Source organism: Pezoporus flaviventris, unplaced genomic scaffold (genome assembly GCF_033815535.1).
Source record: "Pezoporus flaviventris isolate CSIRO_AGI_PZ_B2104156 unplaced genomic scaffold, CSIRO_AGI_Pfla_v1 ptg000007l, whole genome shotgun sequence".
Classification (NCBI taxonomy): Eukaryota; Metazoa; Chordata; class Aves; order Psittaciformes; family Psittacidae; genus Pezoporus; species Pezoporus flaviventris.
The window spans coordinates 37272772-37299886 of NW_026892555.1; the positions used below are offsets into that span (position 1 = coordinate 37272772).

Below are 27115 nucleotides of genomic sequence, written 5' to 3' on the forward strand. Positions count from 1 at the left end.
GGTGTCCCTGCCCATAGCAGGGGGGGTTGGAACTAGATGATCTTAAGGTCCTTTCCAACCCTAACTATTCTATGATTCTAAATTATCTCAGGAAAGTCTTTTTTCTTGTCAGATAAAGAAATTCTGCAGAACTCGACAGGAACATTGTGTTAACACGTTACTGTATACAGGTATTAAGGAAAAAAAAGCAACCCATACATCCCAATGCCACTAACTTGGGTGTTTTACTATAAACAGAGTGCCTAAAGAGAAAACCCCTACTGAAAACCAACAGTTACAAAATCCAATGACTATGCCCAAACATGGGGAAGTTGATTTTGAACTCCATAAAACTAACTTCTGGATTAATATAATACAAGAACACTTCTAGAATCACATACTTACTGGTACATAACTTGGCATATCTACAGTGTAAGTAGGATGCAATTTAAGCCATTCAACTAAATCCTTGTTTTTAGGAGCATCTTCTCCAACCAGCCTGGTCCCATCCTCTAGATTGATTACAGGGATGCGAGTGTCTGGGTCCAACTGACCAGGAGATGGAATGTTCCTTGCTGGCAGGGCTTCCATATCTTCTTCAAAAGCTTTGGTCACTTCTGCATCCTCCTGAAAACATTAACGTCTGTGTTAATTCTCACTTCAAGGGAATAGTTACCTGTGAGAAATAATTTCAGGGACTGAAGCTAAATGCTCAAGGACATTTTGCATACACAAATGGGGTTTAAATATTCACACTATGTAAAGAAATACCACAGCATTAGGGAATTTGGTAAATTTAGCATCCTTGAATAGTAAAGAACATACAGCTAAAGACATAGTGGTTTTCATGTATTTCCAGTTAATGGCCTTCAAGACCATCACTTTCCTACACAGTAAGAAAGACATATTTAAGCCTCAAAATGTATGTTGTCATAAATATAGTATGTTTTGGAAACAAACAAACAAACATCTTTTTGAAAGTACAAGCTACTTAAACCAGCTACAATTTGCTAGAGTAAAAACTTGATTTTGAACTAAACAAAACATTGCTCACAAGAAGTAGCAGCTCTAAACACAAAGGAAAAAGCCAACTGGATAAAAACTGCACATTACTATTAGGGAGATCACGATGACACTTTTAAACTCACATTCAGAAAGTACTAGACACAGAAGAACAAATATGAGACAAAAAGGTTGCTGTCTTACTACAGTCAATGATGTCCGTTTGTTGCTCATAAATAACAGATCAAGCCCTTCTACATTTTTCCTCCTTCCTCTCCTCCTCTTCATGGGCGGTTCTCCATCTATTAAAGAGCCATTTAGTAGATGCCTTGTGGGTGTGCGTGAAAGACCTGCTTGCAGCAGCTCCATTTGAGTTTTAAAGGCATCAGACACGGGTGTGGAGACATTAGGCAAGATAAACTTTGAAGTAACAGACGAAAAATTCGAGGTAGAACTTGCTGCCTCTCGTGAGGCTTTTGATAAATCTACAACCTTTTCCTGTCCATTTTCTGAGACCACCTGAGACTCACGTAACTGGGCAACCATTTCCATAAGATTTCTCCTTTTGGCAGCTCTCTCAGCTTCAATTTCAATCTTTCTTCGTCTCCTCCTCCTCTGACGTGGAACCGACAAATTGAGTGCATCTTCCTAATGAAAAATGAGCATTTCCAAACATTAGCAAAGCTCAGTTTGCTATGCTGAATTTGCAATAAAAGTGCAAACATCTAACTCTGAAAACAAAGCCTTCATTTTATTCAAGGAAACGCTTTTTTTATTTTTCCTATTTTACGTATAGAAATGCTATTTTTGTATTTTTTCTATTATGCAAAAGAAATGCATGCAAGATAAAATGGTTTATGCAAGAAAAAGATGCAGTCTTGCCTTTGATAACTGAGGAGAAGCGGTAATATCTTCACTGCCACTGGCGCTGGCTTGACCAACCATGGAGAGCTCTGCAAAGCTCCTTTTTTGTAGAGGGCTGTCCACAGCTGTTGGAGTATACCCAGGTATGAGCCCCTGGAAATCAAACATCTGGCGCCTATTTACTGGCCACTTCCCTTTCAGCACTGCTTCACAGATGTTGTCTAATCGGTTGATCATTACTCGGTCCTGCGTAAAGGGAAAGTAAATAATGAACCTTCAGTGTGAAAGTTGCCTTTTGAACTCAAATGAGTGTAATGACACATTCCAGCTTCCAAAGTGCAAGAAATACTTTCAAAACCAAATATTCTTTCAGGTCAGGTTAAAGTGGTCACCTTACAAGAAGCTAATACGCAGCCAATTTTGTAGAATAAAACATCACCAGAATTTAAAAGCTGCATTTCCACTGGGGGAAGGAGAAAGATCAAGTTTTCTGTATGACAATGTACTGACAAATCTAACAGAAACTCGGTACTGTTTTACACTTCAAAACTTCAGCAGTCAGCAGAATCAACAGTTAGTTAGGTAGGGAAAATCAAAACATATGCAATCACTATCTTAAAGCTGCAGTTCTCGAGATCCAACAGGCTGAATCTGCAATTCTGTCCTAGGAAGTGGATCCTCATTAGCGTCACTATTAATAAAGTTCAACATTATGAAATGGGCACCAACCTAGGGACATCTAATGAACGTCAATTTTCATTCCACGCCCATTATCACTTCAAATTTCACTGAAGCGTGTACTCTAAAAATCTCTAATTATGTTTATTAGTCTACTTATACTGAACCTACACAGAATTTTTTGGTTTACTTTTACACTGTAACTGGAGTAAGATTTCACTCCATGTTTCCAAAATACATGCTGAAAGCAAAGAAGATGAGTATCATTTCATTTTTTCCATTTCAGTATTCAAGCACATTCTACACTACTCTGCTTGAAGTAGTAGAAGCTTCCAACCTATGAGAAATACTGCTGGTTAGGGAATACGAGCATCAGTGAGCTTCCTGAACAGCAAAACAGTGCAAAGCCACTAGCAAATCTCAGCAGCTGCAACAGACTGCTTGCTTTCCCCAGTAATAAGCCTATTAAGAGCAAGGTCCCCCTGCCCTGCCCCCCTGTCCCAAACCAGATGGCCCGGTTACGGTGATTAGTAAGCTTAAGACTATTACTACTTTATTTCCCTCTGCCCTTACTGCAAAAGAGAGTACTAAATTATGGATGGATTTATTATGAAAGGGCAGGGTTTCCTATTAAAAAAAAACAAAGCATTTTCTATTAGATAATTTCCTACACTGTTACCAAAATAAGATATAGCTTTATCCTATCTAAAACTGCTGCTTCTGTTTGCAGGATACCTTAATACAATTACATCTGTCAACATTACATAACAGTTTAGATCATGTAGGTCCCCGGAACACTTCTTTACAATCTCCTCACTCCTAAATAAAAAGGTGATCTTAAAAATCTTTGATCTCAACAGTGCAGATTGCTCTGCAGACAAAATCTTTAATACAAAATTATAAGCTTGCTTCCATCAATGGAGGTGCAAGTCTGCTGACATACAGTTATGGAGCCTATGAGAAACTCGTGTTTGTCAGTAGTTTTTGTTTTAACCAAAGGACACTATTTACAGTAGACCAATTCATTTTCTCTGCTAATTTGTCTGAAATTGAAGAACAAAATGCTATGCCACAAATCATTCTCAGTAAAAAGTCCCTTGCCCACTCAAAGTGCAGACTCCACATTTACCCTGTTTTATCTGTATTGAAAAAAGACACAAGCCCTTCTCCCCCTAACCAACCTTAGGCCAGAAAGAGAAGGCAAATGTTCTCTCATGAAGCAGCTGAACCACTGAGGCATCCCCATCTTCCATGTAGAATCCATCGCGTGTTTCATCTCTTGCGGTACTCATAGAGGCATTGCTTTCTTCATCAAAATTCTTACCCTGAGAAACTGCTCCTGCTGAGTAACAACCACAATCAGGTATTAACTACAGAAGTTCCCAACCACCCAATATCAACCTAACTAGCTAGACAGGTTAAAACCACCAGTCTTGACACAACATTTGTAACTCAGGCTTTTGTTCAGAAATTACTACAGCAGAGCCGTAGCCTTATGCATTTGGCACACAGACCATGCTCACTGGCTCAGTAAGCTATCTTGGAAATCATCCCTTGTGGGGGAATACCCTGCTGATGCTGGATGGCTTTCATGAAAGCTTATCTAGCCACCTGATATGCGGAAGGGCAGAAGAACTGCTACATGTAGCCCATCCCAAGCTCCATAATGGCTCTCTGTGTGCCACTCACCAGCTGGCACAAGCCACAACAGCTGTGGGCCTCATGCTAAGCACACAGAATAGATCTGATCAACGCATTACCTTCAGGCTGGGAGGATTCTTCTGATTTATCATCATCATCCATTTTCTCCTCTTCATCTTCTTCTGAACCTTTCTCAGAAATAGATTTTGGGTCTACATCTGTATTCATTTCTATGTCTTTCAATTTACATTTAACAGAGCCAGGCTCAGGTTCAGCATCACAGTCCGGTTTAGTGTCCTTATCTGCAATATCTGTCTCCTCTTTGATATCAGACTTTTCTTTGGCTGCTGGATTTTCAGACCCTTCAACTTTAGACTCCATTTGTTCTGTAGTCTTTTCTTCTTGTACGGGTGTGGATGGTACAACAGGTGGTGTTTGACTGCAGCCAGCACCCAGAGGGTTTACAGAAGAGACAGTATTTGCATTGCCAGTCCCTCTGTTTTGAGCAAAGTTTTTGTGAGCCTCAAGAAAAGAGAGTTCGGGATCATTCAGAATGTGATAATCTGTCCTACTGACTCCATGTTTAGCAGCACCAACCAGTAAGTCTTTGTCATGTTTACCACACTCCCACCACTCTGGCAGGTCCAAGCTTGGTTGGCAAAGTTTTAGCCTCTCCCCTAACTGCGGGTGATGGAGAACCTGTTCACGGATTTTCCGCAGCAGTTCTATGCGGTACAAAGTTCTAGAAGCACGCTCTTCTGTGATGGGCTCAATCAGTGTGGAAAGATCAGGTGGTTCTGCAATGACATCAATGTGTGCTGTTTAAACATCGACTAGATGTACACCCATTTCAAAATCATCACACCTGGTAATGACGTTTCAACAGTTCCCATGTTCTCCTCACAGTTATGTTATTTCTACGGTCAGTTAAAACTTACCATCATCTGGTTTGACTGGCATCCGGCACACTCGTCTACACATATTCACAAAGCCATTAAAATACTTCTCCAAACTTTCATCGGATTTTTTATCAAGCCTGGCAAATGCTCTGAATTGATTCCAGTCAAACTGATGTTTTACAGGATCGAAAATAATTCCAAAAGTAGACACTACACGATAAAAATCAGCTTCTTCTCTTCTTGTCCATCTAGTCAAGGAAGAAGAAAGAGAAATGAGAACAGTGAATAAGTAAGAGTCCCAAACCTAGTTTGGATGCCCTTAAGTTTATTCTTTCAAAACAGAAGAGTGGCACTGGTGACACAAAAGCTCAAATAAGATTTGAAGAAATACCACTGAGAAACTCACTTCTGTCGTTTTTCAGTTATTATAGCTTCCCTTTCTGCTTCCAGTGCCCTCACTTCTTCCCGAGGCCGGCGTCTCCTGCGGTCAGTCTTCATTAGTGCCTCTTGCCTCATTTGTTGCCTTTTATAGCTGCGCTGATAAGCAGTAATGAGGCGACGCAGACGGGTAGTCAGGGTTGAAGTGTTGGGCCAGTAGAGTTGGCCTAACTCAGAATTACTTTCGCCATGCTTGTCTAGAGAATAGAAAAGTATTTTTGCTCAGCAAAACCACCACTAAATATTCAAAGTTCCTATGGCTATAACTAGAGTCCTGTTTTATCAGGTAAGATCATATGCTTCATTAACATTTGTGCACTACAAATTAGAAATAGGAGAACTACATTGGTAGGAGATAAAAAAATACAATCAAACCATCCAATTCTACAAACTCAGAAATGCTTGTGAAGCATTTAGATGTAACCATCACGCATTATAATTCAATGTTATGAATGCAAATGTATTATGAATACCGTAAGTATTTAAATTAATGCATCTTTAAATATATTACACTAAGAAGATCATTCTGCCTCTGAGGAAACACCTATGCTTATGATTTCCCATTCTACTATTCTCACTTAAACTTGGCAATTTTCCTCTAAAGTGAGGAAACAACATATCTGTAACTTCCAAGACTATCTCAGCAAAAACATCAACGGCTGCATTATGAAACATCCCGTCTTTATCATCACAATTTCTACTATGTAATTAGAAACCCAGAAAGCCATAATGTGAATTATTCAAAGACATTAAATAATTGGTTTTGAAAGATATGAAGCATGAAGAGATTTGGCAGCAAGAAGTTTACTGTGGTGCTTTCCCAACCCACCATCTCTCCCCTCACGCGCCAATATTAACAGTCCACCTTTCACTAAATGGTTGATTTTTGCCTTTTTAATTTCTTTGCTATAGCTTACTTGGGTGTATTTCTACGGACTCCTCTTTGTCTTCTGGAGGCGAGTTTGCAAATTCCTTAGGGAGAAGACAGAAGTTATTTTAGTTTTCAGTTTTGACCATATGTTACCATTTCACAAGAAAAATACGTCATCTCTCAAACACAGCAGCAACCAGTCCCTGTAAGGTGTGTTTATCTAGTAGCTCTCAAGAACTGCACTTTAAAATAAACATGGGGAATCAATTACAATTTTATGCATTTGCAATTACGGAAAGTTGGAAGTTCTTACATCAATTTCATCCTTGAAAGGAGTTCTGGTTGGCTTATATTCTGGATCTTCATCCTCTCTGTCAAATTCACCACTATAAAATATTTAAAAGACAATTTTTCAAGAAACATATTTGTTTTGAGAGGGGCTGATTTTCTGGACAAAAGCAAGAAAGCTACAAAAGCCGGCAGTATGGTATAGTACACATTTATGTTTCATGCTCAACTGTGTCAACAAGTCTATGTACTTTTTACATCATATGATCACTTCAGAACCTCAGGCAAGATGTAAGCAAGATACGACACATGAACTCATGCCAACATATACAATGCTAATAAATTTATTAATTTTTTCATGTCCTCCTTACCCATCACCACCATCTGCTAACATGTCTGTCCCTCTCTGTTCAGCAGCTATGGCCTTTGCATCAGGCATGCCAACCCGTTCCAGAAAGCAGAGTGCTGGATCAGCTCTCATAGAATTGTACTTCTCATAACCTGCATGCAGAGTGCAAGACAAATGTGTTTGGTTGTTTTTAAAGCTATGACCAACTGCGAACAGAATAGGTTTAGGCAGTAGAAGTAAAATCTTCTGGATTAATTGATTTAAATAAAACCAAAGGAGCTGTCACCATGCTGAAAACAACCATTTCAGTCATGTAATGAAATTTTTCATAGTGGTAAATTCCATCCGCATAGAAACATTTTCACATCAACAGCATCAACAAATAGCAGCTACTGAAGAAAGCTGTGAATTTAATGTCTTTATAAGGTAAAGTAAAAATCTTTCACAAGTGAAAAACTTCTTTAAGTTTGCTATATGAATTTCACAGTGGTTCTCCACATTCAGTACTCCCTACTGGAAACATGCAGATGTGAATGGAAACACACGCACATTTTCTATAGCTCCAGCCCTGCTGGAACCCTCAGTGTAGGCTGCAAAAATGCTGTATACATGGGTTATACGTAGGGCCAATGAACCTGTCTTATTAGGTTTAGGATGATGCATGTCAGTAAGATGACACTGTTCCCTCTATGGTTTTCAAACTGCTGTTTGCTTTTTTACTGCCCAAGTTGACTAGATGGAAAATGGCAGATCCCAACAGTGCACCGCAGGAAAATGATTTTTAGACTAGACTTGCCTCAGCTGAGCCCACAACACAGAGCTGCTGTACATAGGCAGAACAGCACAATTCAATTAGGATTTGTACTACAACACACTGCTCCTAACTGCTGTAGAGCCTGAAGCCAAACTGTAATCATGAAAGGTTTTATAAGCCATCATTCTCCCCTTTAGTCAGGCTGGGCTGCTGAGAATACCTCTGCAACCTCCAGAGAATTGGGATTATAATCAGGAATCGCTCACTGTATATATCATGCCAGCTCTGCATCCCCAGCCTTTCAAAGTTAACAAGGCTGCATCCCACTCAAGGGAGCCGGGAGTTCTCAACACTGACATTTGTGAAATATTGCTTGGAACAAAGCCCAGGAGGCACTTGTACAGATTAATAGCAGAGGTTAAGCCCACCGTCCACTTTGACACTGGTTGGCAGAGTTAGCAAGTGAAGCAGTGCTGGAAGCAAAGTTTATGGAGATCTATCTTACTATTTGGCTATTATTTAAACAAATATGGTTTTGTTTTATTTACAGCCAAGAAAGTAATGTTTTCTTCTCAAATGTTCTGCAAACATTTAAAAACAGCATCTGATATTTACAGCTCATATTAGGGTTTTTAATGCAGGCAGGAAAAAAGGGAGATACAAGCCAACAGTTCTTTGGAACAATACTTGTTAATATTATGACTGAACAGTCCTACACACAGAAAGCTTTACAACTGAGTTTTGTTCAGAGTGAGACATCACTTACCGTGTTTGAATACTCCAATTAAGAGGGATTTATCTGCCTCCTTATCCCACCAGTCTGCAGGAACTTCAGCATGGAATGGCTCAGGTATCCATACATCTACTTCACTGTGAAGACACCATTATATATATTCTCAAAGGCACTACTGGACAATTCATTTATTTATTTTTTAATAAAGAAGGGGTTCACGCTGTTCTCTAAATATGAATTTTGAGGGAAGACCCAAAACCCAACATAGGAATTTAGGTAACTTGAAAAATAATTAGGATGGTTAAACAAAAACACACACGCACCCCCCTTAAGCCCCCCCCCCCCCCAAAAAAAAAAAACCCAACATTCAGCTATTTTGGGAGTGGAATGACAATGCTTATCCAAATATGATTAATTCAAGATCTTAGCATATCTTTAAAAATTTTTTAAATTGAGATAGAATAATCCCTCAATATTAACAGAACTGAAAATCCGCCTTTGTCATTTCCCACATCGTTTCCTCCCCCAAGGAAACTACCCACCGCTCTTGATAAAATAATTAAGGCTGCTTGAGAATAGACATTTAAGAGATAAACCGTGACAACCTTTAAATGCTCCACTACTACAGTACATGTATTTTACAAAAACCAACGTCATACAGCAAAAAAAAAAATCAACCTGCACTTGCACTAACCTTGAATCAGCACCCTCTAAGATCTTGTCTGCTTGGTCCCCTATAACTTCTTGTCGTAGATAGTAGAGCATGCGGACACGCAGCAGGACCCTGAAGAGGAAGGCAGAGGGGGAAAAAAGTTCTTAACTTCAGGACTGTTTGCCAACAGTGGCTTTTGGCAGCTGCTGCTGTTCATCCATCATCCTGCCAAGGCTGATTAGCCATGCTGTATGGTAGGCTTGAACCGTGACAGATGGTGGCACATAATCACCTCTGTGTGGTGCTTTCTGCTGGCTTCCAACAGGCCTGCCTGGCAACTGCTTACACTGCACAGAGAGGGACCCAGCTCAGCCCGGCCCCACTGCATTTCATTTAGTTCTACCTAGTGCAGCTTGTGAAGTTTAGACACGTACTCTACCACTGCCTCTGAAGTATTGAAGCAAGTTTGTAAACAACTGAGCAGATGGCTTTCAGTAACTGTTCTGCTTCATTATCTCATAAAATTTCCTCAGCTGCTGCCTTAATACCATTTTTGGAAGCACATCAGAAGTTGTAGGAATAAATGAGATATAAAATCTGGTTTTACTACCTTACAATAAACCCTCAATATGGAATGTCAGGTTTGCAGATTATACAACTTTTTGCTTCCAAGAATGGGGGGAAAAAATAATCCCCCATTTCCCTTGGGAGATATTAACTATTTTTACTCTTTATAGTTCAAACTGCTATTTAATTTTACCTGTGCACAACCTAACTACTATGAGGAAGTGAAAAATCTTCATTGCCCATGTTTATTTCTTCCCCATTTCTGCAATACTACAGTCATTTTTGGAAGCGCTGTCAGGTGTTGTGGTCACACTTGAAGCTGGCAGGAGAGAGCATGGCAGACTAGCTTTTCAAGGTGACTAGAAAAGAGGTCATCTCTGTAGAAAAAGTATCTACCTGAAAATAATCCTGCTCTCCTATGTTTGCCCAAATCAGGGCACCCCCTGCTGCCTAGTTCATGAAGTAGAATCAGTACCAGCTAAAACGGAGATTACTCAGCCTGCCCTCTCGCTGTACCCAAATTCATCACGGCAACTGTTGAATTGCTGCTGCTCCTGGAACAGCAAGGATGACCAGAGAAGCAGTAATCTGATCACTCGCTTGCATGAAAAATTTAGACCACCACCAGTTTTGAGAGCTCCTCATTAGAGATCAGATGCAACCAGAGCAATACCCGGTTTTACACGTGTTATCCAAGCAAACCTCAGAAGAGCAGGGATTTGAATGAAGGTCATGTCTGCAATTCAAAACATGTCAGACATGCTTCTTTTTGTATGCGTGATAACTGGGACCAGTAAGGCGTCCCTGCTCCCTGTGTGGCTATGTAAATAAGCTGTTAAGGGTCTCTATCATCTTAGTATTAAGCAATAACAGCTGTTACATCAAGCCAAAGAAGAGAAGCTGGGAAAAAAAAAAAAAAAAAAAAAAAAAAAAAAATCAACCAAAAACCAGAGGCTCTTTCAGGAGTCCTATGCACTAAAACAGCATACATGTTGCATAAGGATAGGACGCCAATTCTTTTAAAGCCAACTGCGACTGGTACCTTTTGAAGGAAATTGAGATTATTAATTGGCTTTCACCTCTGTTTGTTTTTACCTGGGCTAAACATGGTGCTTCTACAATTCACTTAGTCCTGGTGGATCTGGGAAGTGAAGGAAAAAGACTGCAACTGAAAACATTCTTGCACATTTAGGATTCCTGATCCTGGTAATTATTCTACTGCATTATTACAGAACTAGTATTTTAAAAATGAATTTAAATCTGATCTGCAAACTGATAGAACAAGTAATGAAGACATGTTAGCTGGGAGATTAAAATAATGTTACAGGGAAGAATTTAATTACTTTAAGAGCAAGTAAAATGTAATAACAGATCAGAGTAACAGTACAGAAAAAATCAGAAAGCAGTTTATTTGGAAGTGCACTTGCTAATATAATTCTGTAAGTACCTGTTTTCATCAGCTGAGAATTAAGCTTGCTTAGCATCTGGAAACAAGCTAATAAACCCCTTAAATGCCTTTCCTCCTTCACATCACACCCCCTATTGACAGGCTACAGGTACTTTTAAAATCAATAATTTCTTTCCAGTAAACAGTAGTAAGGCACAATATATATTAAAACCACAAAAGTAATTTATGACCTTTCAGTAACACTGCATTACATCTGCATGGTATATATGTAATGAGGAGTATAAGTCTGAAATAAAACAAAACCCCCAAAACTCCCAAAGCAAATACCCTCTCCCCAACCTCCAAGCAAGCTACTTTTGGGCCAAGGGTTAGGGTCAATGTCTATAATGAAAAACACAGTAAGCAAAACTGAGATGGAGAACCAGGATGCTGTCAAAGGAAGCTGACACAACTAAGATACTACAAAACAAAAGCCAAAGGAATGTAACAGAGGCTCTTAAGAGACATTCTGCAACAGTAAAACAATGTAACATCCAATGATCTTTAATCCCAACAGCTTTCAAGTTTAACAATATGTTTAGAATTTCAAAAATCATATCAGGGCACTGGTTCAGGTAAGAGAACTCAGTGATGTATTTTATCCCAAACAAAGCAGAAAAGGAGAAAAGAATATTACATAATAACTCTGGAAACTAAGAACTGGATATTTGACTTTAACATCTAAGGAACAAAACTTTAAAGGACATCAGCTTGAAAGAACCCCACAAGAAGGGTAAGAAATAAAAAAAGCTTTTGTTTAAAGACAGCCAATTGTCAAGAGAAATAGACTTAGTGTAGTCTTTCCTTTATATGGTAAAAAGAATAACCTCATCTGATTCCATCATTATTTACTAAGTAGAAAACCATTTTCTTCAGAACTGCGCTGATCAGTCATAAAGAGCTTACAGAAGTATCCAGATATCTGTTAAGATGATTATCCCCAAATTAAAAAGTAATAATGGCTTTTTCATCGTATTAAATGCCCCTGTGTCCTATTAAAAATATCCAAAAGAATTGTGGGCATTTCAAAAGCATGTAGTAAAACAAACCCCTCTAAATGAAATATTTATTAATACTTACTTATTGCAGTGATGTTTGAGATGTTTCCTATAGCTGTCCTCTTGAAATAACACATCTGGATTACAGGTTGTGAGCCAATCAGCGTCTTGCAGCATTGGCTGTGAACTCTGGGCTTTTACTTTCTTGCCCTTCCTCCCTCTGGGCACTGGTGCAGACAGACCTACGTAAAACCCCAATACTTCTTATACAATCTTAACAGAAAAAGCTCTCACCCCAAATGACATTACAAATATCCATCTAAAGCTATCACTGCTGTATTTATTCCTTTCTGGGCAACACCACTCCCAAAACCTGAACAGAAACATAATTCAGTACAGAAAATTGCAAATAAAAAAAAAGAAACCAAAATTTTCATGCAAATTTAGGTGTGAATATTTCAAAACTCAAAGTGCCAGCTAGAAAACAGTGGTATATAAATATTTTTTGTAAAAACTCTCATGAATTTGAATGGCCATAAGGAAACAAGCTTTCTGATTTATGGCAATTTGAAAGAGATTAACTCCAGCAGTAGATGCCACTTAAATATCACTCTGGAATACCTGGTCAAAACTGATTTATGGAAATGAACACTGCAAAGTGTTCAAGGGAGACTTGCCCTTTAAGTACAGACCAAGTCAAAGCCCACCTTACTCATAAAACCTGACAAGATTCTATGACATGTCAGAATGGCTATAGTTTAAACTAAATACATAGCACAACTGAAGCAATTCCTTCCTATTTACTGGAAACATTATTTGATTGAGTTGACATACCGGAATGATTAACCAAAGCTCTAGTTTGCCCATCTGCAGTTGGAGTGATCAGATCCCAGATGAAACTTTTGATATTTTCATCCCCTTTATAATGATTAAGACAATACACCAGGATAGTCCGGCAGATGGTTTCCACATCTTGCTCTGTTAGCTGACGTTTATAGCGCCCATGTGAGAGGATGTCAGTCCACCGACCCCAGCTATAAGAAAAACATGTTCAATATAACAGCCAGGGCACTGACTGGTGTTTTAATTGCTGACTTTCAATTTAACTCCTGGTACCAAGTAAGTTGGGACCTCCTGCATTAGCACCGATGTATTTTGCATTTGCAGGTTACATCAGGGAAGCCAACCTCTACCACCAAAGGGTTAAGAATGTTTATTTTACAGAACAGGCAATAAATTCACTGCTCGTAAAGCTGCAATTGGATTACACTCAAAATAATAAAGTACATATGTTTAACTCTAATGGTCCCAGTAAGCTACAAATACGAAATTCAACCAATACCTACAAACATGGTATTTGGGGAATCATTCTTATTTTAATCCTGAAATCCACTGTTAACAATTGTTGTAAACAACTTCCTAAAATAAAGACACTCATTCTGAAGCTCACCATGTTAGCAGTCAAATATAGCTACTTGCTTTCAAAGACGTAAAACTCAAATTATTAACTTCAATGGGGAAAAATATAAAGTATCAAATAGCTGAATTTAAGTGGCCCCAAAATACCAGAATCTATGTTGAAAACCTCCAGATTGACTGTTGATTTCACAACCACATTGTTCTTTACACACACACTTTTTGTTCTCCAAAACACTTAGAAAAGAGAGATTAATCCTTGCTAACTCAGGAATTCTTTACGCTATGAGAAACCATTAACAAATACTCTGGCATTACAAATCTACGTCTATTACTGATGAGCTCATAGCCATCTGTGAGACACTTTTAGCTAAGTAACACATATATACACAACTTATATATACATACATCAACTTAAAATCTCACTGGCATGTATACAGTGTACTGAGGTAAAGCTTACACAGTAAGAGATTTTGTGAATGCGTCCAAGAGACAGATGAGTTATTTACTATATAACATTTCCACATTTTCAGTTCTGTAGCCACAATCAGTATATTTAACTTGTATATCCTTACCCATAAACCAACAAGTTCTTCTCCACCCTGAAACATTCACTTCTTGCATAACCCTGTGATTTGTCCTGAGGCCTACGGGGCTTTGTGCTAGGTTTTTCTTCAGAATCACTTTCCAGGTCTGAAAACTCCATCAGTTCATCCTCTTTGACTGCACTGTAGAGTCTGGTTTGCTTTCTTACTCTTGGTGTATCGATAACAAGGTTATTCTATAATCAAAGTGAAAATATAAAACTTTAGGAGAAGGGAAAAATCTTCAATTTAATTGTACTAGGAACTATTGCAAAGCTCTTACCCTTCCATTTAAAGCATCAATATCCAGCTCAGCTTTCTTTGCCCACTTCTGCCAAAAATTAGGATCATCCAAGGAAATGTCTGTCCTGTTCCCAGATGCAACAAAACTAGCCTGGCAAATGTGAAAACAATTGCGTTGGTTTCTTAACAGTATGCTACAAAGACTATCTATTTTCACCAGTAAATAAAATACTTAGGAGTTATGAAGTTGTAATTTCAAGAAAGAAAAAAGGTAAGCCTTGAAATTATCACAACTGGAAATACAGATAACACAACACTTGTGAGGGAAATATCTAAGATGAGTACCTTGACACAGAAGGCAATTTAATACTACTTCCATCTACCCTGGTCACATTTTATTAATTTTCCTCTGAATGTCAATGCACACCTTTGCAAATGTTGAGCCTTTTCCTTCAGATTCAATAGTAATCGTATGTGTTCGCCTTAAGAGAATCTGATCAATATCCTCTTCACAGAACTTAGACCCTTCATCTTCCTCATCCATCAGAGCACCATATGCCCCCTTTCGAAGAAGATCTTCTATTTCTTTCTTAGAAAGCTGTTGCACCTGTAACATGTAAGAGATGGGGGGTGGGTTTGGGTTTTTTTGCACATGTGACAGCATAATCAGACTGACGGTATTCCTATTTAGCATTTTAAGAACTGAAACTCTATGATAATGTGGTATCGGTCAATTAAACATTCATGCTGAGGTCACCTTTAAAAGAAGAATACAAACAACAAAATTCTTAGGGTGAAGTTATATGAGTGGTTTAAACTATTTAATAATTCATTGTCACTGACTCCCTTTACTTCAGCTCTTATGATTGCTGAATTCCTCCTGGGCACAGATTTAACTTACTAAACTGACAAAGAGCTAAAGCGAAAGAAATACAAAGCAAGAAGTCTACACCATAAAGACGTGACTAGAAGAACTCCAAAAAGTGCTGGGATGAACATAATGTAAAGGATGGAATGATGAGAACGGATGTGGATTGAGGGAACATGACTCCACCTGCACGCTTTAGGCAATAAATGAGCCATTAGATAGGCTGAGCCGGTTCAGGTAGCCCTGCCCTTAATTAACCCTACTTTAAAATACATGCTATACTCCCATCTGAAAACTGTTCTCCAGCTATATACAAACAAGCCAAGGTAAGCGTTGTGCTTTCGTAGGATTTGTTTATCATGCATGTTAGTATATTAATTCTCACCCCATTTGTAGCGTTTTCTCTTCCACTCATAGACTGTAGCACAGCCTTATCAAGGCCAAGCTTCAGGCTAGCTTTGTCAAACATTTCCCTTTCGTAAGAGTTCCTTGTTATCAACCTGTAAATTTTCACTGATTTACTTTGCCCTATTCTGTGACATCGTGCTTGAGCCTGGTGAAACAAAGACAGATAGTTACAGGTGACAAATCAATGCAGAGAACTTACTTTAAAAGTCATTGCTTTCAATATAAGTAATAATCTTTATGCTTTCAAGAGAGGGACAGCAGATAATTTCTCTTGTAGGTGTAGAGAATATCACAGCAAAAAGGCAAATAAATATTTTTAAGAAAATGATATCTTGTAGTATTACCTGGAGGTCATTCTGGGGGTTCCAGTCTGAATCAAAAATGATGCAGGTATCAGCAGCAGTAAGATTAATGCCTAGACCTCCTGCCCTTGTACACAGCAGGAAAACAAACCTATCAGAATCAGGTCTTGAAAACCTGTCGATAGCTGCCTGACGCAAGTTGCCTCTTACTCGGCCATCAATTCGTTCATAGGGGTACCTGAAATATAGATGCATTATATGGAGAACTTCATTGCAATGGCATTGTTTGTTAGAATATGCAATTAAACCAAAAAGGAACTATGCTACTATAGGGTTAAAAGACTACAACAAACTGAGTGACTGCTCCTGCATCCACTATCTTCATCAGTGGAAGACACACTACTATGTCTCCTGCTTTGCTTCTTTTGGTAAAGAACAGACTTTCATTCCAAGGAATTAAATAAACATTCAGGCTTAAGCTAAAAATCTCTACAGCCACCAAAACATGTCACTGAGTAGTAAACCAAAAGGTTTAAAGCTTTCCATGTGAGGTCATTTTGTATTCACTCAGACGAAAAATCTCAGTACTTGCAATTTACAGGTATGCTTTTCCCTGTACCAGATCACTACAGAAAGTACTGTAATATGTTTGAATTTCATTCCTTTTCAATACCGATTATTCACAGGTTAAATACAGTGGCCACTGAGGAAAGCACAGTTTATTTAGAATTGTATTATTTTGTTGCTCTCACCGTCTTTGAATGAGGTAGTCTTCCAGTATGTCCAAGCAGCGCACCATCTGGGAAAAGATAAGCACCCTGTGGCCACCAGCCTTCAGTTTTGGCAGCAGCTTGTCAATCAGTACTAGCTTGCCAGCAGCCTGGATCATTGCCTGGAGCTGAAAATCTGGAGAGTCGGCATTGTGTGTTTCTTTAAACTCTTCCAAAATTTTCTCTTCAGCACCTGCAAAGATTGGACAGCAATACAGGAACACTGCAAAGGGCTTTATTATCAACAGCGCGCCTGCCTTCAATGCCCTATAGAAACTGCAGGAATGCTATAAGCATTATGTGAATAAACATTTAGAAAAGATATTAAGCTTAAATTTAAAGTAAACATGCACACAAATACAGCACAAATACAAAGTAACTTTGAGCATTCATTCTTTTAAACAGGAGTAAACCCTTTCCTGAATATATTCATGCAACTATTTGACACACATAATTTAATGAAAAAATAATAAGAAAGAAGACTAAAAAGTAAACCATATTCCAACAGGTCAAATAGATTTTCTGTTCTTTTTAAAAATGCAACATGGAGGAAAAAATATCTTGTTTCCACAAGAAAATATAAGGAATAGAAATCACATTTGATGCCTGAGCTCCAGAATCACAACCAGGCTTCAACACGTGCATTACCTGGACCTGCTCCTTCCACTATTAATTATAGAATCAAAAATCCAAACAATGAAAAAACCCTAACTTTAGGGGGTAAGAGGAGGATAAGCAGCTGTAACATTATTATTTTTACTTTTTATTTAGCCTTCTCTTCTCACAGTGTATTTTTTTGTTGCTCAGTTTGAAGAAGCTATCCGATATTTAACTAATTCTGGAAAGAGTATGTAAGTTCTTTCTTGCCATTCTCTTTATCTATGAACACTATGTAGAGCAGCAAATATTTCCTGGTACTGCTCACTACCTGATGACTGAAATTCAGTTTCTTTTCAACCACTTCTGTGCTTTTATTAATTTTTTACTTTTGGTCACTTCTACAATCTGTGGACTATTCCAAGAATTATCAGATTACTGTTCTTGGCTACATAAAAGGTTAAGAATCTTCATTCTAAGTTTATTTCATATTCAAGTAAACCCTTTTTTTTTGGGCTACCTTTTTCAGTCTCTGTTTTTTCTTGTTGTTGGGATTGTGCATGTGTGTTGATTTTTTTTTGACAAAATACAGTTTACCAGGTATTTCTGGTTTGTATATTCAGCATCAATACTGCTTTTGAATAACACAAGGAAAGGTGGGAGGGTTGGGGGAGGAGGGAACAACAGCTACTGCCAGACTTCTGCTGAGCATCTCTCTTGCATCCCAGTTCCAAGTAGATGCCTGTAAACAAACACACAAATGCACCCTCCCTCTGCGGTTGCTGGTTCAGTGCCTACTGTAATGTAGTGCCTTAACTAGATACCACCCTAAGCAGGCTGGCTGACTGCTTCCTATACTCAATACACTTGCATTACTAGATTTTACAGAAAGCGACAGACCATAGATGTGACTACCCTTGAACGCAGTTTTACATCCCTTAATTTTCCTTAGCTGGATTCCATACTCCACGCATTAAATGGTTTGCATGTAAGAAAAATAAACCCACGTGACAATAGTACAGCCAGACACTCTTCAAGTGCCCTTCAAACGTATCACTTCCCACCTTGCAAAATGGGCAGAATTTTCGGTAGCACATCTCAGATTCTGTAGCGTGCTTACATTATTTCAGGATATAGCAGGCTGTCAAGTAGTTCATATACAGTAACTTGAGTGATTTTTCTTCGTTACATCATTTATTTCTTCCTCAATTGTGATATCCAAATTTAAGTTTTGCTACTACTAAGTAAACCAATATGCAAACACAGCACCTGCAAAAGCAAACCACCTAAGCCAAACACACCACAATAAACCCAAACAGGTCTAATGAATAGTGTACTTTCAGAATCAAGAGTTTGGTCTTGGCAAGACCCACTTCCATAACAGACCATGACCTCCAAAAATCTGCTCTTTCAAAAACCCTATCTTGGCTAAACCCTATAAAAGACCACTCTGTCTTTTCCAGTTCCATTTCAATTGCAATTAAGTGATGTATATTGAGAAGCCCATTACCCAAAAATCACTTGATGAACTACGTGTGGGTCTGTAACATGAGTTCCTATCCTAGGTTATTTTCAGCAGGGGATGAAAGGAAGGTATTTGAATGTAGTTTTGGTCCATCAGGGAAGCCCCCACTTCCAATCCCAATTAGGAGAGGCTAAGAGGCCTCAAGAGGGCATACAGAATAGAGCAGGAAACCTTCCCAGTGTTCAACACTGTATGATGTATAAGTACAGAGGCACTTCCCATGACTGGCTCTTGGAGATGACGAAAGAGGAGTGATGTATAAAAAGTTGAGAACAGTTGCTGTAGATAAAACAAGGAGTCCCACTCTAAGAAAACTGACAGACAATGCTTTGCCCAAGTTGGTTGGAGAATACACAAAATGTAGTAGCTCCCAAAAGTCTACTCAAAGACAGTCTCAGCTTACCACCATTTTCCTCTCCACAGAACACAACTACAAATCAAGAAATAAATGAATAAAACCACTCCACATTCAACTCCTACCATACTACTTCCACCATATAATCTACTATGGCTCTTAAATGAAGACGATCCAGAACACTTGCTTGCAACTATTATGCAAAACCAAACATACACCATTCTACTTGGATATTCCAGCACACAATGCAGTACTGCATGCTCACAAAAACAGTAAACTTGGAAGAAAACAAGGATTCAGAGGAACTTGAAGGAGGACTCAAGAACTTGCTACCACAACAAATGCTTCACAAGGAGAGTGCTATGCAACATTTTGTACTACCAGCACCGGACTCCTTAACAGAACTACAACAAACTTGTGCCACTGCTAAGTACAAAACTGTTAATCAATCAACAAGAGAAAACTTCAGATTCTGACAACTACAGTATGTAAGAGTGTTTTCTGTCCTAGAACTACAAAGGATGTGTTTGAGTAATTCCATTTCCACACTAATAACAATCAGGATTTGCTTTTCTCTCAGATCTGAAGGCTTGACCCTTGGTGTCATGTTGCTGCATGACACCAAGCAAGTCCAAATGTTCAAAAGTCACAATAATGTTATAAAGGCAAAAGCATTCAAGAGACAAGCCCATCTCCCTTTATTAGGGTTCCAATACAGTCATCAAAAAATATCTGAAATTCTATATATAGCCACCTGGACTTCAGCAGGTGACACTGAACGATACAAGACTTCTGAGGAAAAAAGCCCACAACTCTCTGCTGTAGGCAACACTGCAAGCATTACTCATGAACTCTATTTGACAAAACAAAGTAGCAGCAAAATATTCAGTTTGTTTCTTTTAGCAAATATGAAATAAGGAAAAATAACAGCAAGGTTAAAACTAGTTGAAAACCGAAAAACATAAAAGTGTCAAGTTCAGAAGCTCATAACCAGAACTTCCTGAACTATTTTCTGGTAAACTCATTTATATAAACTTGAAGTAGCTGAGTAAACTTGACAGAAAGAACCAACAAACAAAATACCCCCACACCAGAACCACAAGCTATTTAACTGTAGCTCATCCAAGTTTAGAAACTGAGTAGCCCACCAGCATTGCTGAGGGGAAGTACTTTGGAGTAACCCTACATTACATCTTTGGAATAATTACTTGCGCACGAAGTATAATTAGATGTCATTTTGTGAATCAGTTTAAGTATTCTTTCCCCCATTTAAACAAAAAATGTCACAGAAAAAACCATAAGCAGTGCAATATGGAAGTCATACAATAAAAAAAATGAAATCGTATATGGCTGTTCAACAAAACAGTCTTTCATCATGCAGCTTATAACCAGCATTAAACCAACCATAGCATAAATTATACACAATAAGGAAAAGGAGTTGGGAAACAAGAAACTAGTAGAATGCAACCGTGTATGGAGGCTTCTGTTACATCCTCAAAGGGCAGATTTGATTTGACCACCACACACAAGTTTAGCATGCTTCAGACAGCTATAGCTAGCTGGTTCATCACATGGTCAGTCCCTGAAACAAGGTCCCCAGGTAACTGGTCGTGGCACCAAGACTATCAAAAGTTCAAGAAGCATCTTGATGAGACTCTTAAGTCATATGATTTAGTTTTAGGTACTCCTGTGAGGAGCAGGGATTTGGACTCTACAATCCTTGTGGGTTCCTTCCAGTTCTATGATTCTATGCTACTTGCCTCAGATAATCCTGATCTAGAATCAACAGCATCACTCTGGAAAACAGTATTTGTCATTAATGTCTAAGATGACATTCATACAAATCTTTTCCTGACTACTTATATTAGGAAATGACCTGACAGCATGTGGCCACAGAAATCTAGCCTGGTCATCATTTCTTACCCCACACCTTTTGTTCAGAAGCTTTAAGGTACTATCTCATAATGTTCTATGGCAAGAAAATAAGAGCAGCTAACTCTAAGTCTGAAGAAAAAACTGCCAGATTTATGCCAGCATCCAACAACCTGCATGGTAACTGAAGTCTTGTTTGTCAGAGCTAACAGAAAGGAAAACTTGTTAACAGCAACACAAACTCTACCGGGGCTAAGAAACCTTGGGAAAAAGCACCACAGCTGTCCTCAAAGGCAATGCTGTCATGGCTGGCAGATATAGCCATACCTAAGAGAATCTAAACATTATCTCACTTTTCTACTTATGATAAATGAATAAATAAAAAGGCACACTAGAACAGAGTTTCCAACTTACTGAACTTCCTTACAACCATTTTTCAAATGAGAAAAATAGGAGGCCTACCATTAATAAGGTATGGATGATTGCAGCATTTCCGTAGTTCCATCATAGTGTTTAAAAGATTAGGTACATTTGCCTGACCTCCACCCTTGGAAAGAAATGTGAAATTCTTTTCAAGAATAGCACGGTAGTATTTCTTCTGAATGTTTGTCAGCTCAACTTCAATGATTGTTTCCTCTTTGGGGGCCAGGTTCTTTTCTACATCCTCCTTGAGACGTCTCAGCATCATCGGCTTCAAAATAGCTTGGAGTTTTTGCACCTAGGAAATATACACGTAATAAGTAACTGAATTAAAACTGCAAAGCTTCAAATACTTATTTTTCAATTTCCTCAATTCAAAATCCTTGTTTCCTAACTCAGATCCCAAGCAGAGTGCATATGTAAAAAAATGCTTCCTCGACAACCTACATACTGAGTGCTCGTTGTTAACTCAGTGACGTATACACTTCTGAAGTCAACTTTCAGTGTGCAACCCCTTTGTTTAGTGACTGTTATTAAACAGACCTCACCTACAACTATCCTTCTAGACTAGGATAGTATTGCACACCAGTCATGTAGACCTAAGCCGAAGTACTGCTATATAAGCAAATCTGTCTGCAAGATCAAAGTTTACAATTAAACTTCTAACCGTTGGACACAACATTTAATACTATTTTTCCCTTATGTATCTGCTTCTGATGATTTTCTTATTTCCTCATTTTGACATCCACTGAAGTAGAAACTACTGACGCCTGGTCTCAAAAACATTTTCTTTCTGTGAATTTTGTAACACACTGATCATTTTTAGTGTCTCCAGGTTTTGCAGTGTATTCTTTAAGACACATCCTAAATGGGGGAGGGATGAAGAAATGTTCATTTCCTCAAATACATGGAATGGGATTGCAAGGAATGGAGGAGAAAACCCAAGTCATTAAAACATAATCTCGCCCATCACTTGAAAGATAAATCAAATTCCAAAACAACTAACAGTATGTCAGCAGAGGAGGCAGCTCTTCCAAACTTGTTGGCCCAAGCAATCCAGGCTCAAATTCTGCTCATGGCTGATGGCATTACTTTAGTAATAGTTCTATGTATGGCCTCAAAAGCGTCCAGTTCTGCTCTGCTGACATTTTCAACTGGCCAGACACAAGCTACATTGAGATTTAACATAGATAAACTCCAGCTCAAACACTACATTAACAGGACTACATGGCTCCTGGATCAGAGCTGGCTCACTTCCAATCAGGTCAGAGTCCATTCTGACTGGCATGCATCTGACTGCACAATCTGGGCAAACATATCCTATGATTCCCTCAGGACACACTGATTTTTCAAGGAGGTAAGGGGCTAGGGGATCTATTTTGTAATTACTGTTTTGTAATTTAGACTATTCCCTATGAAAGAGTTGCTCTCAAAGGAAGTTAACAAATTCAAGCAGTCAAAACTTAGAAATACCAGAAATTATTTTTCAGACAAAACCAACACAAAGCTGTACACAAAAACGCATGTAACCATGAAGTTTGAGTACCGCAGGGTCAAATTAAGGTGCCTAAATTAAGATGCCATGACAAGGTAAGTCCTAATGTTAAAGTTACCTACTGACTTTTTAAAACACTTTCACACATACAAGATGATATTTAAATTTCATATATGATCATCAGAAGCTTTTACATTCTAGGTCCAAAACAGGCTGCACTAAGGGTCCTTCATTCTGCATTGACTTATGCATTCCTTCTATTGGACAGCTTGAGAAATCTGTTTCTGAATGAGTCAAAAAAATCTCCCTCCATTTGGTTACCTCTTGCTAAACTAGGTTTCAAATGTGTTCCTGTTTCCATGGAAGTCATTGATAAAACTCTCAGACGTTAACACCACAGAAGTTAGAGAGGACACTCCCCTCACTCTGACAGTGACGCTTAAGGAAGAAGGTCAGCTGGCAAGTTAATTCTCTTAAAGGAATTATAGAAGCATTTTCTTCCAGCAACCGTTACAAGGCACCTCACCCCCATTTTTAAATACCGTATTTCAACAAGGGGAAGCCTTTCGTGTTTCTGCATTATCCATGGACAAAGGATCCCATAAACAACAAACCCTGCCCTGCCACAGTGATACAGCAAATTACTTTTGGTCAAAAGCAGAAAAGTTAACAAAATGAAAACAAAAACCAGGGATAAAACTATTATGGTCTTCCAAAAAGTAAATAGGTATAATTTGTAAAAGCAAATAATAAAGTTCAGACATAATACAATGGATAATTTCACAACATCTAAACACAAAATTGTGCAAGAGAGGTTTACCTGTTCTTCTGTTTTCAGATCACCAAATTCTTGCATGAATGTGGTTTCTGATGGAAAGCGACCTGGTTCCAAGAAGTGAAGCAAGCTAAACAGCTCTTCTACTGTATTTTGCAAAGGGGTTCCAGTAAGCAGCACTTTATGTTCCTGAAAGGTTAAGGAATAGTTGCCTAGGAATCCATCTAGATTAATTTTCAATGGACTAACACACAAAATTCTCTTTTCTTTCCCTGTATGTATCTCTTACCTTTGCTTCTTCTCCCCACCCCCAACTACTTATAGCACTTTTAAAGACATTTCTAACTAGTATTCCATCCTTCCTTCAGCCCAGAAAAATACTGAATTACTTATGCACTTTCGAAAGTCCTTCCTATACAAGAGATTTTACTGATCCACAACATCCTAGACCTTTCACAAATATAATGAACTTTAAATAGCAAAATAAGAACTGAACTTATCCCACCACTTCCAGTGCACTTCCATCACTTTCCAGTGAAAATCCATCAATTTACAACACCTCCAAGAGATCTCAGTGCATTAATTTTTTCAGGGCTGGTGTGCAGGTTTCTAACATAGGGAACCTGAAGCAGAGTCCTACTTTCCATCTACACACAACAGAGCATGAATGGCAAAGACAAGAGTAGAAGTTGCAAATTGCTTTAGAGAAGGAGCCCAGAGAGGTTAAGCAACTAGCCGAAGGTCATACATGAGTTTACTAGTAGAACAAGAACTGACAAGAGAAGTCCTGTATCTCCACATGCAGCCACGCCTAAAGGATCAGCTTTCCCCTAAGCAACCACAACAAGCAAAATAAAGTGCATACAGCATTTTTATAAACTTTTATCCATTAGATCTCAAGACTCCATGAAAAGTATTATTTAACAAACAGGGAGAAAGAATCATCTTATTTTTCTCTGTGTGCTTAATAAAAGTATTTTGTGCACATGATGTAATGCATACTTAGGTAAGCATCAGAAACCAACTCACTCTTCCCTTCCTTAGTCAGTCTGAAAGAACATCCTTATGGCCACACAACAAGGTAACTCTGGAGCTGACATTAATGCAGAGCAGTTTAACTCTCGCACACATATCTGGCCACCTGACCATGCTATATGTTTAAATAACTGTCTATGTGAAGTGACTATAGAGTAAGTCACATGTAAAGAGAGAAAGAGAAGAACAAATTAATCTTAACAGAATCCACATAATTCTAGGTCTAAAACAACGAAGAGACTTATGAAACATCAGCACTCAAAAATGGAAGGTATGATATGCTTGCAGGTATTTTAAAAACTTTCTCAGAAGCTCTCCCTCACTCTTAACAGCACTTGATGATTTTACTTGAGAAGAAAACCTCTTCTTTTACTTTTTGAGGAAACCATAAATAAGAAGGAATAAAAATATGTAAGATGCAAACATAAATGTACACACTGACCAGATCCATCATCTTGAGTCCTTCCAATAGCTTACAATTCCTGTTCTTCAGCCTGTGGGCCTCATCGATGACTACGCAACGCCATGGAATGTTGCGCAGCTCCGGGCAGTCAGTCAGGATCATTTCAAATGTTGTGATAATGGCATGGAACTTGTAGGATCCCTTTATCACACGACCCTAAAAAGAACAGCAAAAGTTTAAGTAAAGTCCCTGGCACGAAAACAAGTACATCTGTTTCATCTTCAAAATTCATTCTTTAAAAATACAGAACAGTACAATGGCCAAGGCGCTGAATGAAGTAAATGTAGTCATTATTGCTGACTCAGTGAGGGAATACAAATGTTTACTACTTGCTTCATGTTAGCTATGCTTTTAATCCTGTAAAAAGGCCCACAAAATCCCTGCATATACATTACAAAGACGTTATACGAGAACTTCAGTTGTAATTCACGTGGATTGTACTAACGCCTTGATGCATTAATGCACTGCTGCAACATTCAAAATAAGCTTTTCCAACTCCGTCAAGAGAATTTTCTTGAAATCAAAGGTATGGGACAGTCCTCCCAAACAATCCAAATAAGCTGTAAGTACATTAAGGCTTCATATTTATGACTATTAGAATATAGGTACGTAGCAAGTAAAAAACAGACTAGGGACAACGTAGGCCGCCTCTGGAAGCTCTCGGGAGAGCTAGCTACACAGGATTTAGAGAAGGATGAACTTCTGAATGACTTCTTTGCCTCGGCCTTCACTGGCAAAGGCTCTGACCGCACCACCCAAGTCTTGGAAGGCAGATGCAGGGACTGTGAGAATGAAGACTCTAGGCCCACTGTAGGAGAGGATCTAGGTTTGAGACCATCTTAAAAACCTGAATGTTCACAAGTGCATGGGACCTGATGAAATCCATCCGCGGGTCCTGAAGGAGCTGGCGAATAAAGTTGCTAAGCCACTGACCATCATATTTGAAAAATCGTGGCAGTCAGGTGAAGTTCCTGACGACTGGAAAAAGGGAAATATAACCCCCATTTTCAAGAAGGGGAAAATGGATGACCGGGGAACTACAAACCAGTCAGTCTCACCTCTGTGCCTGGCAAAATCTCAGAGCAGATTCTCCTGGAAGGCATGCTAAGGCACATGAAAAACAACAAGGTGCTTGGCGACAGCCAGTATGGCTTCACTAAGGGGAAATCCTGCCTGCCTAATTTGGTGGCCTCCTATGATGGGGCTACAGAACTGATGGACAGGGGTAGAGCAGTTGATGTCATCTACCTGGACTTGTGCAAAGCGTTGGACACTGTCCCACACGACATCCTTGTCTCTGAATTGGAGAGACATCAATTTGATGGATGGAGCACTCGGTGGATAAAGAACTGGCTGGATGGCCACATGCAAAGAGTTGTGGTCAATGGCTCAATGTCTGGCAGGAGACCAGTAACCAGTGGTGTCCCTCAGGGATTGGTGTTGGGACTCATCCTGTTCAACACCTTTGTCACTGACATGGACAGTGTGCCGATGACACCAAGCTGTGTGGTTGGGTTGATACCCTGGAGGGAAGGAATGCCATCTAGAGGGACCCTGACACACTTGTAAGGTGGGCTGATGCCAACCTTATGAAGTTTAACCATGCCAAGTGCAAGGTCCTACACCTGAGTCGGAGCAAACCCAGGCACAGCTACAGGCTGGGCAGAGAAGAGATTCAGAGCAGCCCTGTGGAGAAGGACTTGGGGGTGTTGGTTGATGAGAAAATGAACATGAGCCAGCTTCATTATGTGCTCGCAGCTCAGAAAGCCAACCGTATCCTGGGCTGCATGGTAAGTAGCGTGACCAGCAGGTCGAAAGAGGTGATCC

The 27115-nt window shown here is 39.0% G+C and overlaps 1 protein-coding gene across 6 annotated transcripts in view; it reads right to left on the reverse strand.

The window, feature by feature from the left end:
- The window catches only part of CHD7 (chromodomain helicase DNA binding protein 7), a 135288-nt gene that overhangs the window by 5886 nt on the left and 102287 nt on the right, over nt 1–27115 (reverse strand). For 5 of the 6 annotated variants that reach the window (XM_061448411.1, XM_061448410.1, XM_061448412.1 and 2 more), the window contains 23 exons: nt 25268–25444; nt 23836–23979; nt 21563–21818; nt 16734–16944; nt 16024–16219; nt 15657–15824; nt 14831–15010; nt 14444–14554; nt 14152–14357; nt 12995–13194; nt 12243–12402; nt 9191–9280; nt 8530–8633; nt 7032–7161; nt 6686–6758; nt 6419–6473; nt 5470–5698; nt 5103–5311; nt 4284–4961; nt 3705–3865; nt 1864–2091; nt 1186–1629; nt 385–606 (listed from right to left, as the gene is read on the reverse strand). In XM_061448411.1, the coding sequence (XP_061304395.1) occupies nt 385–606; nt 1186–1629; nt 1864–2091; nt 3705–3865; nt 4284–4961; nt 5103–5311; nt 5470–5698; nt 6419–6473; nt 6686–6758; nt 7032–7161; nt 8530–8633; nt 9191–9280; nt 12243–12402; nt 12995–13194; nt 14152–14357; nt 14444–14554; nt 14831–15010; nt 15657–15824; nt 16024–16219; nt 16734–16944; nt 21563–21818; nt 23836–23979; nt 25268–25444 (4632 nt within the window). The remainder of the gene's footprint in view (nt 1–384; nt 607–1185; nt 1630–1863; nt 2092–3704; nt 3866–4283; nt 4962–5102; nt 5312–5469; nt 5699–6418; nt 6474–6685; nt 6759–7031; nt 7162–8529; nt 8634–9190; nt 9281–12242; nt 12403–12994; nt 13195–14151; nt 14358–14443; nt 14555–14830; nt 15011–15656; nt 15825–16023; nt 16220–16733; nt 16945–21562; nt 21819–23835; nt 23980–25267; nt 25445–27115) is intronic. The other variant, XM_061448413.1, reaches the window with a different exon arrangement.